The sequence below is a fragment of the Dasypus novemcinctus genome, chromosome 5, assembly GCF_030445035.2.
Source record: "Dasypus novemcinctus isolate mDasNov1 chromosome 5, mDasNov1.1.hap2, whole genome shotgun sequence".
Taxonomy (NCBI): domain Eukaryota; kingdom Metazoa; phylum Chordata; class Mammalia; order Cingulata; family Dasypodidae; genus Dasypus; species Dasypus novemcinctus.
The window spans coordinates 167,815,884-167,834,818 of record NC_080677.1 but is presented as its reverse complement, the minus strand read 5'-3'; the positions used below and the strand labels follow the sequence as shown (position 1 = coordinate 167,834,818).

Here is an 18,935-nt window from a genome sequence, read left to right as displayed (position 1 = left end):
TTTTCATTATCAAATCCTTACCACCCCTGTCCAAGGGTGCTTATGAAAGAGGAACGATGTCTGGCCAGAAAGGAGGAAAGACTGCTACTGCTATTAAAACTAACTGCCACCACCAGAAGTGCGACCACAGAACCACCATTCTAAAATGGAAAAGAAAATCAGAGCTGCTGCTTCTTTCTCGAAAATCATTACGACATCTTCTTAAGTGCAAATCATCAGTGATTTAAACTCTATTTAAAACCAGCTGCAATATTTTATTTTAGATTGCATAGGAAAGGCACTGAAATATATCACAGTAACTGAGAGTTTCATGGCAAATTCAAACTTTAGCATGTGTTAAAGTATCTCTAGTTGTTTCGACTAAGCATACTCATAGTATGTACTAGCCCATAAGAAAGAAATAGTACATTCTTCTCATCTCAGTCTACCAAATACCTTTACATTCAGCAATGGAATTCTCTAATTTTACATATTTTTTTATATTGTTTCTGCCCCCTTCCTCAAAAAAGAACAGACTGGTACAGGAAACTCAGCATGGTCAGCTGGTCAGTCCTCACCAACCCTGTTAGTCTGGGGTGGGGAATGAGAAAGAAATTGAAGAAAGTAGTACATGGTTAGCAATAAGCTAAAATATGCTGTCATAGGGAAAAAGGTTCTGTCCACAGCAGTGGACATGTAAATAAACATTCAAAGTACCTTAAAAATCAACTTACCTTACAGTATCTTAAAGCTTCCATTAATGTTAGGAAGCCTACAGCTGCTTGTTCATGTATACCAAGAAGTTCTGTTACAAAATAAAAGGTTAACATTGGATTAATATATATAAATCCAAAAAAGATATATATAAACATATATACATGTATGTGTGCATTCCATCTTTCACACCAATAACTTTTGCTTTTACCCAAAACTATCCTTTGTAACCTAGTACATATCTATAGTTGAGTTCAAATCAAATCATCATTATAGTACTACCCATTATAAAATGTCATTAGACCAGGCTTATGTTAGGAAATGTGATACTTCAGATATACATTAAATGTATTTATAAAACCTTCTATTCCAAATTAGCTTTTTAAATACTTTTTCTTCCTTGCAGTCCAGGGAATTATCGGCAAAAATAAAAGATACTTAATAATATCCATGCAAAATGGCTAACTTGTATTGACTCTGGGCTAGAAAAACAAATGGAGATGGTAATTACAACTCCTGAGAAAACCTGAACAATTCCTAAAATGTGGGCATTTGCTACTACCCTCTCCTATATATAAACACGAGCATCATGCTTAGGACTGGAAATAAAGAGGGATGGAAAATGGTCTCTGCCTTACAGAGGCTAAGAGTTTATCAAGGGAGACAGAAGAAAAAATGTGTGCTCTCTGCACACACACCAACACATCTGCTTAATATGTTAGGGAAGGGTTAAAGAATAACATTTGACTTGCAAACTGACACATTCATAGGCGTTTCCCAGGACAAAAAGATGTTAAGAAGAAAATCAAAGTGGAAGAAACAGCCTAGAAAGGCAAAAAGGTATGAAAAATAAGTATGTTTGAGGGATAAAGAAATTGTCAAAGTTTCCTTAGAGCCTGATAAATGGTGATTAACTAACAGAAAGAAGTAAGAAGTAGATTCTGCAGTGGTGTGGAGACAGAAAATGAGTCTGGTGTCAGCTTTATCCATCTCTGGCTTTAGGACTTCAAGCAAGAGATGGATAAACCACTGGAAAACTATGGCCCAGGAGCACAGGAGTCAGCATTAGAAACAGAGATCCAGGAACCACCAGCATCAAGATGAGCATTCAAGTCACAGACAGGGACAAGAGAGGCACAGCACAGAGAAATGACACAACTGCAGTGACAATAAAATCTTTTCAGGCGATAGCCCTCAGCTAATGCACATTAAGTAGAACTATAATAATATATTTGAGGTCATACACATTTTTAAAAAGCACTCTTCTGGTTAAAATTATGTCCATTGAAAACATACCACAAAATCTTGCATCCTTTCACCATCTAGTCATGTTTTGTTCATATTTCTACTAGAATATTTTGTTTTTCTTATCAATTAATGTAAGAATATTGACTCAGTCATTTTTATTGTAAATATTTTACTATTTATCCTTAAGCACAACATCTAGATGGTGTAACCAAGAACTGGCAGTCTAAGTTTTTGAATTAGTAAATTCACAATTGTCAGAAGGCAAGTATACAAATTACAGCAATGTCCAAAATTATGGTCTGGGACTCTCAGTGGTCCATGAGAACCTTTCAAGGACTATATGAGATCAAGGTAATCTCCACAATAAGATGTTACATTCCTTTTTTTACTCCTACTCTTTCATATGTGTTGAATGGTATTTTCAGAAGGAAAATGACATGCTACAGACTGAACACATAAACAGTTATGAGAACCTAGGTGTCTACTAAAGACTCAGATAGTAAATAAAGAATGCTGTGAAAATTCAAGACAGTGTCACTCTTCTTACTCATTTTTATTGTTTTTGGAAAACGGTTATTTTTCATTAAAAATGTGATTCATGTTAACAAGCAATGGGTATATTATAATTTGTAAATGAATAAATAAAAATTTCTCAGTCTCAATTTGGTTATAATCTGCAATAAGCAGAAGCTCTTTAGGATCTTCAATATTTTTTAAGAGTATAAAAGGCATGAGAGGGAGCAGATGCATTTGAGTACCTGCCTCCCACATGGGGCATCCCGGGTTTGGCTCCTGGTGCCTTCAGAAAAAAACAAAAACAAACAACAAGCAAATCAAAGGAAAAACCAACTCAGGGAAGTGGATGTGGCTCAGTAGCTGAGTGCTGGCTTCCCACATATGAGGTCCCAGGTTCAATCCCTAGCCCTAGTAGCTAAAAAGAAAAAAAGAAAGAAAAAAAGAAAAAAAAGCATGAGAACCAAAAGCTGGAGAATAATTGGGTCAGAGTATTCAGAGAGAGAGAAGGGATGAGGTAAGCAGTCCAAAAATGTAGAACTGACACTCTAGAATCTTGCAAATTTTTCCTACTCTTTTTTCCTGAACCTTAGCAGTACTAAATGTTTTCATGTTCAAAGAATAATACTGATGTTAGGAAACATTTTTAAATTTAATTTCCAAAATCAATTACTACCACCTAGTGTTACACTTAGATACTACATTATCAATTTTCTTGGAATCTTAAACTAAAGTCTTGAATAATATATTTATAATATATATCAAGTTATAAATATAGCATTATAGCGATTTGTAATCTGGGGTAATGAATTATTCAGGTTAGGTCAGTAATCATGAATCTAGGCATCTTCTCTGGATGGTGACAGTTAAAGAATATACTATACCTATTCCTTTAAACAGAATTTATACTTAAAATTTTTATCTTTTTTTGACAGCTAAAGTGCATCATTAAGAATATTTATCTTACCTTGCTTTAATACAGTGAGACATATATTATTCTCATACAAGGCTTTTAGGACCCTCAGAGAGGTCTATTTGCTCTGTATTTGCAGACAATTCTAATAAGTGATATTTTAGAATTCTCTAGCTTCAGTTTTCTTAGACTGTTTTGAAGATTGAGCATGTCAGTCTACATGAACCTTGTCTCCTTAAGTCACTGAGACTGTGCTTAGCTCACACACACAGTTCTATGCGGGCTTTTTTATTGTGCTTCACTTTGTCATGCTTTGCAGATACTGAATTTTTTACAAATTAAAGGTTTTCAGTTCTGGCAACACTACATGAAGGAAGTTTATACATCTATTTTTCCACCACCAAGTACTCACTTTGGGTTTCTGTGTCACAGTTTGGTAATTCTCACTCTATTTCAAACTTTTTCATTCTTATTCTATCTATTATGGTGATCTGTGATCTTTTATGTTATGATTGTAATTGTTTTTGGAACCTGCAAACTGCAATCATAAAATGGTGAACTTAAATCGATAAATGTTATACATGTCCTGCCTGCTCCACTGACACATATTGAAATTAGGCCAATCAATAACCCCACAATGGGCCCTAAGTGTTCAATGAAAGGAAGAGCCTCACATCTTGCTTTAAATCAAAAGCTAGAAATGATTATACTTAAGAGGAAGGGATGTCAAAAGTCGAACTAGGCCAAAAGCTAAGTCTCTTGTGCCAGTTATTAATAGCAAGTTGAAAGAAAGGGAAAGACCCTGAAGGAAATTAAAAGTGCTACACCCCCATGAACACAAAGCAAAACAGCCTTAGTGATGATATGGAGAAAGTTTCAGAGGTCTAGATAGAAGATCAAACTAACCACAATATTACTGTAAGACACAGCCAACTCCAGAGCAAGACCCTAACCCTCTTCAATTCTATGAAGACTGAGAGAAGTGAAGAAGCCGCAGAGGGAAGTCTGAAGCCAGCAAAGGCTGGTTCATGACGTTTAAGGAAAGAAACCAAGAGTCTCCATACCATAAAATTGCAAGCTGAAGCAGCAAGTGCTGAGGTAGAAGCTGCAGCAGGTGATCCAGAAAATCTAGCTAAGATCATTCATGACGGTGGCTACACTAAACAACAGATTTTCACTGTAGATGAAACAGCTTTCTGCTAGAAGAAGATGCCATCTAGGACTTTCCTAGCTAGAGAGGAGAAGCCAATGCCTGTCTTCAAAGCTTCAAAGCACAGGCTGACTCTTGAGTTAGGGCTAATACAGCTGGTGACCTTAGGTTGACGCCAAGGCCCATTTAGCATTCTGAAAATCCTAGATTTAGCATAATTCTTAATTAAAAATTATGCTAAATCTACTCTGCCTATGCTCTATAAATGGAACAACAAGACCTGGGTGACAGCACATCTCTTTACAACTGAAAATTTTAAGCCCACTCTTAATACCTACTGCTCAGAAAAAAATATTCCTTTCAAAATATTACTGCTTGTTGACAATGCACCTGGTCATCCAAGAATTCTGATGCAGAGATGTTTGAGATGAATGTTGTTTTCATCCTGCTAATACAAAATCCATTCTGCAGCCCTGGGATCAAGAAGTAATTTCAACTTTTAAATTTTATTATTTAAGAAATAAATTTCATAAGCCTATAGTTGCCATAGATAGTGATTCCTCTGATCGATCTGGGCAAAGGAAATTGAAAACTTTCTGGAAAGGATTCACTGTTCCAGAAGCCATTAAGAACATTCATAATTTATGGGAGGAGGTCAAAATGTTAACATTAACAGGAGTTTGGAAGAAGTTGATTCCAACCCTCATGGATGACTTTGAGGGTTCAAGACTTTGGTGGAGGAAGTAACAGCAATCACTGTAGAAAGAGCAAGAGAACTAGAGTTAGAAGTGGGGCCTAAAGATGGGACTGAGTTGCTGCAATCTCATGGTAAAACTTAAATGGATAAGGAGTTGCTTTTTAAGAATAAGCAAAGAAAGTGGGTTATTGAGATGGAATCTACTCCTGGTGAAGACGCTGTGAACACTGTTGAACTAACAAAGGATTTAGAATATTCACCGACTTAGTAGATAAAGCAGCAATAGGGTTTGAGAGGAATGACTCTTATTTTGAAAGAAGTTCTATTGTGGGTTAAATATTATCAAACAGCACCACAGGCTACAGGGAAATCTTTCATGAAAGGAATAGTCAATAGATGTGGCAAATTTCCTAGCTGTCCTATTTTAAGAAACTGCCACAGCTACCCCTACCCTCGGTAACCACCACCCTGCTCAGTCAGTAGCCATCAATGTGGAGGCAAGACCCTCCACCAGCAAAAACATTACAACTAACTGAAGGTGCAAGTGGCAGTATTTTTTAGCAATAAAGTATATTTTCATTTACAGACATAATGCTATTGCACACATAATAGACTACAGTATAAAAGTAACTTTTATATGCATTGGGAGACCAAAAAACTTCATATGACTTGCTTTAATCGTGGTGGTCTGGAATGAACCTGTAATATCTCTGAGGTATGCCTATATTCCTGAGCTTGATTATTTTGGTTTTCTTCCCCACTGTCAACTATCACTTCTAAGGAAGCCCCTCTTGGACCTTTCGAATTTGATGATGCTGACTTGGAAACCGTACCAGTGTATCCCACATATTTTAACAAACACACCCTGAGTGCCAAGCATTGGAAGCATAATGCCAAGCACAAGGTGGAAACACAAAAACTCCAACAGGACATGAAGAGGAAGGGGTCCAGACCCTGTTCTGGGAAGTCCAGGGTGAAATAGTGGGGCAAAGAGGGTGCAGGAAGGCCAGGAAACACTGTGCTCAAAGGCAGGAAGGGGTGGTGGACAGGCAGTGGAGGAGGGCCCAGCTCCTCAGGCTCAGGCCTCGCATGAGTCAAGGAATGCAAGGAGCATACTTTTGCTCAAGCCTAAACTCACGGTGACTGAAAAAATAATCTGGGCTGAGATTATGCAGAGTTCTTCAACAACAAATACATAAGACAATCTGAGGTTAAAAATCACCAAAATGAGTTTTTTTTACAACAATATTAGTAGAAGAGCTAAAATAAAGAGCAAAAAGATACTAAGGAATCCTTGGGTATCTCACTTTCAGGTGACAGTACAGGCAACTTGAGCTCTGAGCTTTACGAACTTTACTTTTGATAGTGAAGAGCTTTTTAAACCAATTCTTGGTTGTCTGCTTAATTCCTAAGAAGTCAGACTGTTCAAGAGTTGGGTTCCAGCTAAGGTTACCAGATTTAACAAATAAAAACACAGGGCACCCAGTTAAATTTAAATTTCTGATTAAAAAGCAGATAATTTTTTAGTATGCATATTTCCATATACTATAGGACATATGTATATTAAATATGATTCCCTGTTTAGCTGAAATTCAACTTTAACTGGGAGTCCTGTACTTTATCTGGCAACTCAGTTTCAGTTACAACTATTTTTGCAAGTAATAACATTTGCAGGAAATAAGCATTTCTGATCTTTTTTCACATAAATTATAATAAACAAAATGCTTTCAAATTTGTACAGCACCTACCCACTTAATTGCAATTCATACTAACTACTTAATACTAAAATTTCAAAATTTCAGCCTTATGAGTTTAGATTCTCTTATCTTGTTTCATTAATTCATCAACTTTCAGGTAAATCTGCATAGATGGATTTTAATATTGATTTATATGGGAAAAAAGGCAGGAAGAAAGGAAGAAAGAAAGAAACCTCTGGGTTTCTGATTTACAAGTGTTGACATCTCTAGTCCAACCCCATAAAATGAAGTAAACATTAAGATTAAAATAATCATCAAATAAACATACAAAAGCAGTAGAACAGAAGAGTCCAAAGAAATGACACATGAGAAAATGTGTTTTTTGCTAAAGAAGGTGTTTCATATCTGTAGAGAACTCACTGGAGTTAGGACCTTTGGTAATCCTTTGAGAAAAAGCAAAAAAGTAGACCCCTAATTTGTACCACTCATAAATAAGTACTCTAGGTGGGTTAAAGAGCCAAAGATTAAAAAAAATAAAATAACAACATTCAAAGAAAATTCTAGAGAACATTAGTTTAATCTTGGGGTGGGAGAAGTATAAAAGCAAAAAGGCAAAAAACAAAAACAACAAAAAAACCACTAACAAATAAAACAAAAGCCATAAAAAAAAAGATTGAACAATTTAACTCCACAAAGATGAAAAACTTAAGTATAAAAAAGCACTGTTAGCAATATTAAGAAAGACAAAATCCAGGAGAAAATATTTGGAACACAGATTAAACACACAAAGAATTAAGAGAGAATGTGTAAAGACCTCCTACAAAATTATTAAAAGAAAATAACTCCTCCCCCTAAATGCCAAAAGGATGAGAGGCAATTCCTAGAAGTCAAGCTCAGGTCCACTAGTAGCCAGAGAAGTGTGAACTAAAACAGGCTATCACTTTCAAGAAACTGGCTGACAAAAGTTTAATCTGGCTAATTCTGAGTGATGGCCAGGATGCAGAAACAGAGCCACTAGTACACAACTGGAAGCCTACATTTATACCTCATCGGTAGGTAAAGCACATTTTTGTGGGTAACTTGCATTATCTCTTAAAATTTAACGGATGTTCCTCAGATGATTAAACACTGAGTTACTATGTGACCCAGCAATTCCGCTCCCAGGTACGTTCTCTAGAGAAAAGCTCCCACTAAAAGGGACCTCCCTCTGTAAAGACCCTTCACCCGCATCCACACAAGCACAGCAGACGCCTGCTGCCTCTGGGCCTGCACGCACTTCACTTCCGTGTGCTTCCTTTTACTGTGCATCACAGCGGTTTGTGTGCATGTCGTTTCTCCAAGCAAGGAGTTCGAGCTTCTTGTGGGAAGGCTGGGTTCTTTCTACAGGGGGCCAGCTTCAGCCTTTAGAAATGCGATTTAACCCTTACAAAACCCTCTGAGGGAGGTATAACCTCCAGATTTTACAAATAAGGAAATTGAAGCCAAGAGAGGTATGGGACTTGCCTAAGGATTTTGAACTTTTTTTTTCCCCCCCAATTTTCAAAAGCATCTGTCAGGCCCAAAGCCACAGCTGACCTGAGTGCCCAGGATCCTGCTTCTCAGGGCAAGACTCATTCAAAAGTATTCTTTGAATATGAGCTGTTTTTAGCAGATGTGATTAAATCACTGCTCTGTCCTTCTGGAGAGCACAGTTAGCAATGGAAGTTCACATTTTTAGAGTTTGCTGCATACCAGGTGCTTTCCTAAGAACTGGTCCACAGCTTCCTTCCTTCCTCCCTCCCTCCCTCTCTTTTTTTTTTTTTTTTAAAGATTTATTTATTTCTCCCCCCCACCCCAGTTGTCTGTTCTCTGTGTCTATTTGCTGCATGTTCTTCTTTGTCTGCTTCTGTTGTTGTCAGCAGCACGAGAATCTGTGTTTCTTTTTGTTGTGTCATCTTTAATGTGGTAATATATTTGTTGTTCCTAAAGAGTAATTTTTTTAAGCAGGCATAAAAAAGATGTGTAGCATGACAGCAGGTAAATTAAGGAGATTAAATTAATGGAAATACTTAAGTACAAGCAGAACTCTGCAATGTTTAGGTTGAAAGAAACTTTCAGAAGCATTTCATATTGTTTCAGCTTTTCTTTTTTTTAATTAGAGAAGTTGTGAGTTTACAAAACAATCATGCATAAAATTCAGGATTAGCATACATACACATTCCTCCCTGACCAATCAGCTTGTTTTTAACCCTTTGCAAAACAGAAAGTGGTATCTCCTCTTGGGTTTCACCGCTCCCTGCCCAAAGCAGCCATCCAAGTAGCTCCCCAGTTCAGATTAAGGCAGCCCTGCTCTTTCTAGTGCACAGGACAAATCCTCACGGCCATCTTGGAAACTCCCTTTCCCTAACCCATGACCAAGCCATCAGCAAATTCTCTAGGCCCTACCTTAAGAATCTATCCAGAATTGACCTTTTGTTATGGTGACCAATGCCTACCCAAGTTTGCTGCTGAAACTAGCAACTTTTTAATATATTGCATACCCCCTAGCATGCTGTCAGAGCAGAAAAACATTCAATAAATGCTGAATGAAAGTATGGATTGTGACTTTTAACTTCGGTGACTGAAAACAGATTCTATTTCAAGTTAACATTTCTACTGACTGGGAAAATGCAAGAAGAATACCTGCTGATTTTTACTCTCTTTAGAAAGATAAGTATTGCAAAGTCAATGCTTAGTTTTGATGTTAAACTATATTTAAAAAACAACATAAAACAAAAAAACAGAGGGGGAAGATTCTTGGCTCACAGCCCACAGCAGGCACAGCCTGGACAGGCTCCAGGTGGTACCAGACACCGTGACCGAAGTCTAGCAGGAAACTGCTATCCCCTCCCTAACCATCCACATGGCGTGAGACTTCCCAGGGCCTAGAAACTATCCTGAAAAGGAGAAAAAGGAGGGGGCAAGGGGTGCTCAGAAGCCAACATGGGTGAGAAGGGGAGAATCTGAGAAAATCTGAATGGTACTCAAGAGGGACAGAGCTGCCTTCACCGGGCAGAATTAAATGCAAGAGCAAGGTAACTTGTATGGCCTTTTGTCCATGAATGTGACTGTAAATTCTGGCCTTTACTGGAAATCAGCAAACTAGGTTCTCATTTCAACCCCATCACTTAGGGGTAGAGGCAGTTCTAAATTTCTTAAACCATAAAACGAAGGGCTGAGTCTTGCTCTCTAAGATGCTTCAATTCTTAAGCTCTGTAATTTTTAAAATGACTTTTTCTTGATATTGTATCTGTTCATATTTATGGTGATTACTGTATTTCTAAAATCTGAGAAAAATTCAAATTTAAGATCAGGAATCACTCATTTAAGTAGAAGCAAAAAGCAGGAACTGTTATTCTCTCAATCACAGTATTTGCTTGTTATGTGATGCTTTGTCTAATTAGAGAAGAAAGAAACGACCTGTCCTGGGCTATGTACACTACTAGCAGGTACCAAGAGCTAGTCAGCACATGTTGGATGAGTAAATAGATAAGCTTGGGCTGACCCAGTAACAAACTGAAGGGAATCTTATCCAGTGCTATATCTCAGCTCTCCCTAACTGGATGGACTGGCCACACTATTTTTTACCTCAATGTCCCCGGCAACATAGGAACAGAGGACAACAGAGACCAGAAGGAAGGAGGTGGTGGAGTGGGAGGTGGTTTAAAAGTCTCAGACGATGTTAACTTTGCTCACCATTTTCAAGTAAATTCTGCACGCTAAAAGTAGAAAACCTAGACTATCAAAGCAAGTATTTCAAATCATATTACTCTGTAATTCTCAAATTTAAGAAAAGAATGCAAACATGTCTCAGACTTACAGGCACCAGCAGGTGAGCATGCACTATGTTTATGTGTATTAAAGGATCTACTACTTTTCCTAAGAGGGTAGCCTACAACCCCAATTTTATAATAGAGAAAACAAAGGCTTCAGAAATTAAAAACCTTGATTATAAAGTCACACACTTGGGATCTGAACCCAAGTTTGTCTGGCTCTAAAGTCTTCTATTGTTCTTACTGCTATAGTGCCTTGAAAATTGAAAAAATTCTTCCAGTAGGAGACCTCTTAACCTCTAAGTAATGCAGAGTCATTAAACAGATGATGAACAATCAACTATTCTAGGCAAGTATTAACCAGAAAGGAGAAAACACAACAAAGACTGTACTTACGCATTCCTGAGCATTCTCTGTCACCATCCCATACATTAGACACAGCATGTCCAGTCAGTAGGAGGTTAATTAAACTTTGGCTATCAATAAAAATTTAAAAATGAATGAAACTCCTTTTGAATTCAAATGATTCCTATGGCAAGGCACGAAGTAATAAGTCATTAAATTGCGATGTTTAAGAAAAAAAAGTTTGGGAAAACCTTACACTTTTCATTCAACTGAACAATAGCCTTGCTAACTGTATCTCTAAATGCATCCCAACAACAGTATCTATTGTTCTACATATTCATATAAATTTAAAAGCTTTATCCAAGCTATCATATTTATATGAATGAAAAAATAAGTGATACTTACACTGATAATTTACTTAATATTTACAATTTTATTTACAAATACATACATAATTATTAATATTTTGTGTTTGACAGAAGATATGTGAAATTTAACCCCAAGGCAGAAAGTTTAAAGAAAAGGACTCATGCTTTTGAGTGCGTTAAAAACTATCACTGCTTTATTGATTTTGGTAGAAATATCTATTAATAAAACTGGGAAGGAGGGTGATATGAGAGAAAAATGGGAGAAATTTTATTTCTTCCAAATAGGAAAGCATTTAAAATAATGGATAAGGACATATTTATTTCTAAATCAAAACAAGTACATTTCATCAGTTAAAAAAATCTCATTAGCAGAGTTTTTAAAAATACTTTCCCATTACCATCTTAAAGCAAAAATATCTGCCACACAAATGCAGCGCATACCTAACCCTGAAGTGGAAAACATTTCACCTTTCCTGCATAAAGCAAGGGAGGCGTAAGCACATGGCTGCTCCAATCCACACACGCAGTGCTGTCAGCACCACTGACAAGCAAGAAGAGCTGACTCAGTCATGCTTCCAGGTCCTAAAAACTTAAGATCATATGAGGAGACAAAAGATTTTAGTTAATTACCTGCCATGTCCATATACAGGATCTATCAAAGGTTCACTTGCATCTTCAATTTCATTTTTTATGTTTTCAATACCCTAAAGAAACCAACAAATCATTGGCTTATTTTAAAAACTGAAAATGAAAATTGTTGTAGTATAAAAATTGACCAATTTGTACTATGAATTAATAAAATCCAATTATTTAAGTAAATTTCCTCCCAGAGAATTACCCTAGATTTGAAGTGGGGCACATTTAAGATGATAGTGATAAGTAGTTCCTCAAAGAATGTATCTTATTCCTTTTTGTGGGCTCTATATAAAGAACAGTAATTGACTCACAGGTAACAAATCTACTATTGGTTAAAGAGGTAGAAAGATAACATTTAAGTTTCAAGAGGAATTAAATGAAATTGTTTAATCCAAAAGCTAATATTCATTTAACTGTATGCTAAATTAAATTCAACCTAATGTACTTGGTTAAAACATCTGATGTATTTTCTTAGGTCATTTAAAAACTTACTGGTAATAAAGACATACACACCTGATTGTTAACGGAGATATTAATTTAAATACATAAAAGGTGTAACTGATAGATAAGAAAATGGAAGACTTGCTTCTGATAGTGCTTTCTCAGTAATACTGGTAATTCATACATGTACTGACAAGTTACATTAGGAGGGCAGGTGGCCTTATTTTCTTGTAAACCAATTTCCTGATACTTTTTTAATCCCCCAAAAGGCCACCACCCAAATCCCCAAAGGTCTAGACACTGGATAAGTACAAGAAGAAGTAGGCATTTTAATTCCAAAATGACAAAGAAGATAAAGCACTGTTGTGCTATTCCTAGTTGATGCAACTGGTTCTATCAGATTACAGGCCAGTTCTAAGTATTAAGAAGAGGACTGATTATTCAACAACCAAAATATTTAATAACTGCCTAAATATTATCTTGCAATATAAAGTATGAAGTCTAACACTTGTATTCCTCATAAACAACAAAACAAAGCCAGAATAAAGTTAAAGTGAATAAAATGAAGAAGCAACACAACTGGGGAAGAAGGCGGCACCAAGGAAGAACAACAGGACTTGATGATTTACTGGCTGTTTAAGGACATAAGATGGAGGGAGGTACCAAAGGGCTCTTAATATGAAAAACCGGGAGGCTAATAAAAGCCAGGCGCGAAGATCCCTTAGGAGTGACCTCATCAGGATGGCAGTGTAAGACACCCCCAGGAGCACGTCCCCTTAGACAGGGCTAAATAAAAGGGCAGATTCAACTCGCTTGGAGTTTTGGAGGATAATGAAAAAGAAACGGGGAAGCTCTAGACAGAACTGCCCAAACCACCTTATGGTGGGGCTGGTTCACAAGGTGAGAAGAGAGGCAAAAACACTAGGGTGATCAGTCCAAAAGCATTTATTAGGGGAGCTTAACTTGCAAAGAGCTACGGCTACCTCAAGACGGATGGCAAGTCAGACTGCAAGAAGTTCACTGGAATATGTCCATGCCAACGGCAACCGCTCTAAAATCATACATGGTTGAGGAACAAAAGCGGCCAAATGTCAGAGGCTGTGCACAAGTACAGGGAAAACATCTTGGTATGTACCCTTTTCTCAAAACAAGTTATGTTCAGGGAGGGCTGCCCTCAAGGTTATAGCAGCCAAACCTCAAGATGCTTTCAGGGTATTATGGGAAGGGATGCCTGAAGAGGAGCGCAGGGGCAAGGTCAGGAAGGAGATGCTATAGGTGTGACACACAGAACAAGGGCTGAAAGCTGGAATGAAAAGGCTGAGCAAAGCATACCCAGAGGGGAGGAAAATTTGCATAAAAACAAAGAGAACAGCCCAGTTCACCCAGAGGAAGAAGAGAAGAACCGAAATCCTCTGCTGGAGGGGAAAGGAGTATAGGGTAACCATAACAGTTACTTCCCAAGGCCAGGCAAGAGGCAGAAGGACCTGAGAAAATCCAAACTGTTAAACACAGGTTACTCTAAAGGTTCTGTGTAAACTGGGCCAAGCACTGAAGAAGAGCCTCAAACAGCCAATCTACACAAAATCCCTAAGGAAGTGGGAAAAACTGAAGTCCAGAGTTAGCATTTCAAACCAATCAAGTGCCAGACATTCAACAAGCATATACACTCCATAAAAAGAAACAGCAGGGGACCCCTCAGTCAAGGGAACAAATTAAAACATCAGAGGAAACACAGTGAACAACTAATCAATATACTCAGGCATAACTTCTAATCAGTTAAAAGAACTAAAGGAAAATATAGATAGAAATAAATTAAATTTGGATACAGAATTAAAGGATATAATGGAGGTGATGTGAGAACAAAAATTAGAAAATTTAAAAAGCAATGTAACAGAACTTGTAACAGAACACAGAGATTAAAAATACACTAGAGGCATTCAGTAGCAGATTTGAACAGGCAGAAGAAAGCAGCAGCAAACTGGAAGACAGGAAAATAGAAACCACACAGAAAAACAAGAAAAAAGAATGAAAAAAAGTGAGCAGAGTCTAAGGGACTTGTGGGACAACATGCATTATGGGAGTCCCCAAAGGAAAGAAGGGAAAAGGGGGGAAAGAATATTTGAGGAAATAATGATGGAAAATTCCCCAAATCTTTAAAGGCATAACTATATATGTCCAAGAAGCACAATGAACTCTAAACAGGATAAGCTCTACTACATAAAGACACATACTAATCAAAATGTTGAATGCTAAAGATAAAAAGAAAAAAGCAGCAAGAGAAAATCAATTTATCACATATGAGGGATCCTCAAGCAGACTAATCAGAAACCATGGTGACAAGAAGGCAGTGGTATGACATATTTAAGGTACTAAAAGAGGAAAACTGCCAGCCAAAAATTCTTCAACCAGCAAAACTAGCCTTCTCAAATGAGGAAGAGTTTAAGACAATTACAGATAAAATATGCAAGAGTTTACCCCCAAGAGACATGCCCTCAGTGCTGAAACAGTGAGACCTCTTCAGCTGAAAAGAAAGGACAGGAGATAGTACTTGGAGGAGTATGGAGAATTGAAGACCTCTAATGAAGGTGATCACTTGGGTAAACACAAAATCAAAAGGTATGGTATCCTCAGTATGTAACTACTGTTTATTTCCTGCAAGATTTAGATACTATACATAATAGTATAAGAAATAATCATATTTCCACATTATGAACACACAGTAAGTAAAGAGGAAATATATAACAAAAGCAATACAAAACGGGGAAATGGTGGGATATGGGAGCAGAGAACATGTATGCTATTGAAGTGAAGTTGGTATCTTTTAAAACTAGTAGGTTGTAGATTTAGGGTGTTTAATAAAAACTCCAGAATAACCACAAAGAATGTATTTAAAATATACACAAAAATAGAAATGAGAAAGAGATCAATGAGTTACATCACAAACATCAACTATATACAAAAGAAGGCTCAATAAAGGAAAAAAGGAACAATAACATATAAGACATATAAGAAACAAAGTCCTGACTTAAAAGCAATTACACTGAATGTAAAGGGATTAAGCTCCCCAATCAAAAGACACATACTAGCAGAATAAATTTTTGAAAAGGATGATTCAGCTATATATAATATACAAGAGATTCACCTTAGACCCAAAGATATTCCATGCAAAAAATAACCAACAGACAGCTGGGATAGCAATACTAATATCAAACAAAATAGATTTTGTGTCAAAAAATGTTACAAGAGACAAACAAGGACACTATATATTAATAAATGGGTCAATACACCAAGAAGAATTAACAATCATAAACATTTATGATCTAACCGCAGTACCCCAAAATAAATGAGGCAAACACTGATAAAACTGAAGGGAGAAAGAGATACCTCTACAATAATAGTTGGAGACATCAATATATCACTTTGATCAATGGACATAACATTTGGATCAAAGACTGGTAAGGAAATGAAAAACTTGAACACTATTATAAATGAACTGGACCTATCAGACATATATAAAACATTATACCTTGAAACCAGAGAATATAAATTCTTCTCAAATGTACATGGACCAGGGCAGGTAATGTGTTATGCCATAAAACAAATCTCAACAAATTTTTAAAAATTGAAAGTATATGGAGCATCTTCTCTAATTGCAATGGAATGAAGTTAGAAATCAGTAACCGAGGGAGAACTGGAAAATCCACAAATACATGGAAGTTAAACAAAATACTTTGAAACAATTAATGAGTCAGAGAAGAAAACACAAGTGAAATGAGGAAATATCTTGACACAAATGAAAACAAATCACAACATATCAAGACTTAAAACTTAAGGAATATAGCAAAGGCAATGCTAAGAGGGAAATTTATAGTTCTCAATGTTTACATTAAAAAGAAGAAAGAGCTCAAATTACAAACCTAACCTCACTCCTGAAGGAACTAAGAAAATAAACTAAATCCAAAATGAGAAGGAAGAATTAGATTACAAAAGTGATAAATGAAATAATAAAAAAACAACAGAGTAAATCAATGAAATCAAAAGTTGTTTCTTTGAAAAGATCAATAAAATCAACAAACCTTTAGATTGACAAAGAAAAAAAAGATACAAATACCTAAAATCAGGAATAAAAGGGGAGGCATTAGTACTTACCCCAAAGAAATAAGGCTCATAAGAGGATACTATGAACTATATGCTAATAAATTAGATAATCTACATGAAAATCTACACACTTCTAGAAGGACACAAACTACTATACCAACTATAGAAGAAACAGAAGATGTCAACAGACAAATAACAAATAAAGTGAGTGAATCGATAATCAAAAACCTACCAAAATGCTGCAGGGACAATTGCTGGACATTGTATGTCCTCCCATGGCCCACTGGATGGAACGTGGGAGAGTGTGGGCTACGGTGTGGACCACAGGCCATGGGGTGCAGCGATGTCCAGAGATGTACTCACCAGATACAATGGATGTGTCATGATGATGGGAGAGAGTGTTACTGTGGGGGGAGTGGTGGGGTGGGGGCGGTGGGAGTGAATGGGGACCTCATATTTTTTGAATGTAATATTTTTAAAAATAATGAATGGAAAAAAAACAAACAAACCAAAAATGAAAAGCCCAAGACCAGATGGCTTCACTGGTAAATTTTACCAAGCATTCCAAGAAGAATTAACATCAATCCTGCTCAGAGTCTTTCATGAAACTGAAGAAAAAAGAACACTTCCCAACTCATTCTATAAGGTGAATATCGCCGTAATAATACCTAAACCAAATAAAGATACCACAAGAAAAGAAAATTACAGAACAATAAATACCCCATGAGCATAAGTGCAAAAATTCTCAATAAAATACTAGGAAACTGAATCCAACAGCACATTTTAAAAAATTATAGACCATCATCAATTGGGATTTATCTCAGATATATGAGGGGGGTTGAACATAAGAAAATCAAATTAATGCAGTACATCACATTAATAGAAGGAAGGAGGTGGGGAAACCCACATGATCATGTCAATTGATGCAGAAAAGTCATGTGACAAATTCCAACATCCTTTCCTGATAAAAACACTGAGAAAACTAGGATTTGAAACATTTTTAATGTGATAAATGGCAAGTATAATATAAAAAATCCACATCTAACATCATACTTGGTAAAAATCGGAAAACTTTCACCTTAAGATCAGGAACAAGACAAGGATACACACGGTCACCACAATTATTCAACAATGTAAGAAGTTCTAGCTGGAGCAATTAGGCAAGAGTAGTTTTTTTGTTTGTTTGTTTTTAAGGCATTCATATAGGAAAGGAAGAAGAAAAACTCTCCCTACTTGCAGATGTCATAATCCTATAAACATAGAATCCTGAAAAATTCACAACAAAGCTATTAGAGTTAATAAACAAATTTAGCAAACTGGAGGGGTACAAGATAGACATTACATTAAAAAATCAGCGGTGTTTCTATACCCTAGTTAACAACAATCTGAAGAGAATATCAGGAAAAAAAAAACCCAGTTAAAATAACTAAAAATAAAATATCTAGTAATAAATTTAAGCAAAATATATAGGATTAATACATGGAAAACTACAAAACACTGCTGAAAGAAATTAAAGAAGACCTAAATAAATGAAAGGACATTCCACATTTATGGATTAGAAGACTAAATATTAAGATGTCTACACAAAGTGATATAAACATCCAACCCAATTCCAATCAAAATTCCAACAGACTTCTTTGCAAAAATGGAAAAGCCAATCATCAAAGTCATAAGGAAGGGTAAGTGGCCCCAAATAGCCAAAACCATCTTGAAAAAGAACAAAGTTGAAAGATCTACATTTCCATACTTTAAAACTTATTACAAAACAACAGTAATCAAAACAGAGTGGTAACAGCACAAAATGAGACATATAGACTAATGAAATAAAATTAAGAGTTCAGAAATAGACCCTCATACCTCCAGGCACTTGATCTTTGACAAGGTTGCCAAGTCCACCCAGTGGGGAAAGAACAGTTGCTTCAACAAATGGTGCTAAGAGAACTGGATATTCATTTGCAAAAGAAGGAAGGTGGACCCCTATTTCATACATATAAAAAATAACTCAAATGGATCAAAGACCTAAATATAAGGACTAAACAATAAAACTCATAAAACCAGGGAAACACTTTCAGGACCTGAAAAGAAAAAAAAAAGGGGGGGAGAAAAAATAGGTAAATGGGGCTATAACAAAATTTCATAATTTTCACACATCAAAGGACTTTATAAAGAAAGTAAAAGGACAACCTACAAAATAGAGGAAAATATTTGGAAACCGCATATCCGAAAAGTATTAATATCCCTCTAAAATTCAACAATAAGACTACCCAACTAAAAAATGGAAACAAGATTTGAATAGACATTTCTCCAAAGAAAATATGCAAGTAGCTGATGATACATGAAAAGAT

The 18,935-nt window shown here is 36.3% G+C and overlaps 1 protein-coding gene across 5 annotated transcripts in view; it reads right to left on the bottom strand.

Annotated features, from left to right (window-relative positions):
* The window catches only part of MINDY3 (MINDY lysine 48 deubiquitinase 3), a 113,223-nt gene that overhangs the window by 60,384 nt on the left and 33,904 nt on the right, over positions 1 to 18,935 (bottom strand). For all 5 annotated transcript variants that reach the window (XM_012522709.4, XM_004451980.3, XM_012522707.3 and 2 more), the window contains exons 7-9: positions 12,046 to 12,119; positions 11,099 to 11,178; positions 714 to 784 (exon numbers count right to left, since the gene is read on the bottom strand). In XM_012522709.4, the coding sequence (XP_012378163.1) occupies positions 714 to 784; positions 11,099 to 11,178; positions 12,046 to 12,119 (225 nt within the window). The remainder of the gene's footprint in view (positions 1 to 713; positions 785 to 11,098; positions 11,179 to 12,045; positions 12,120 to 18,935) is intronic.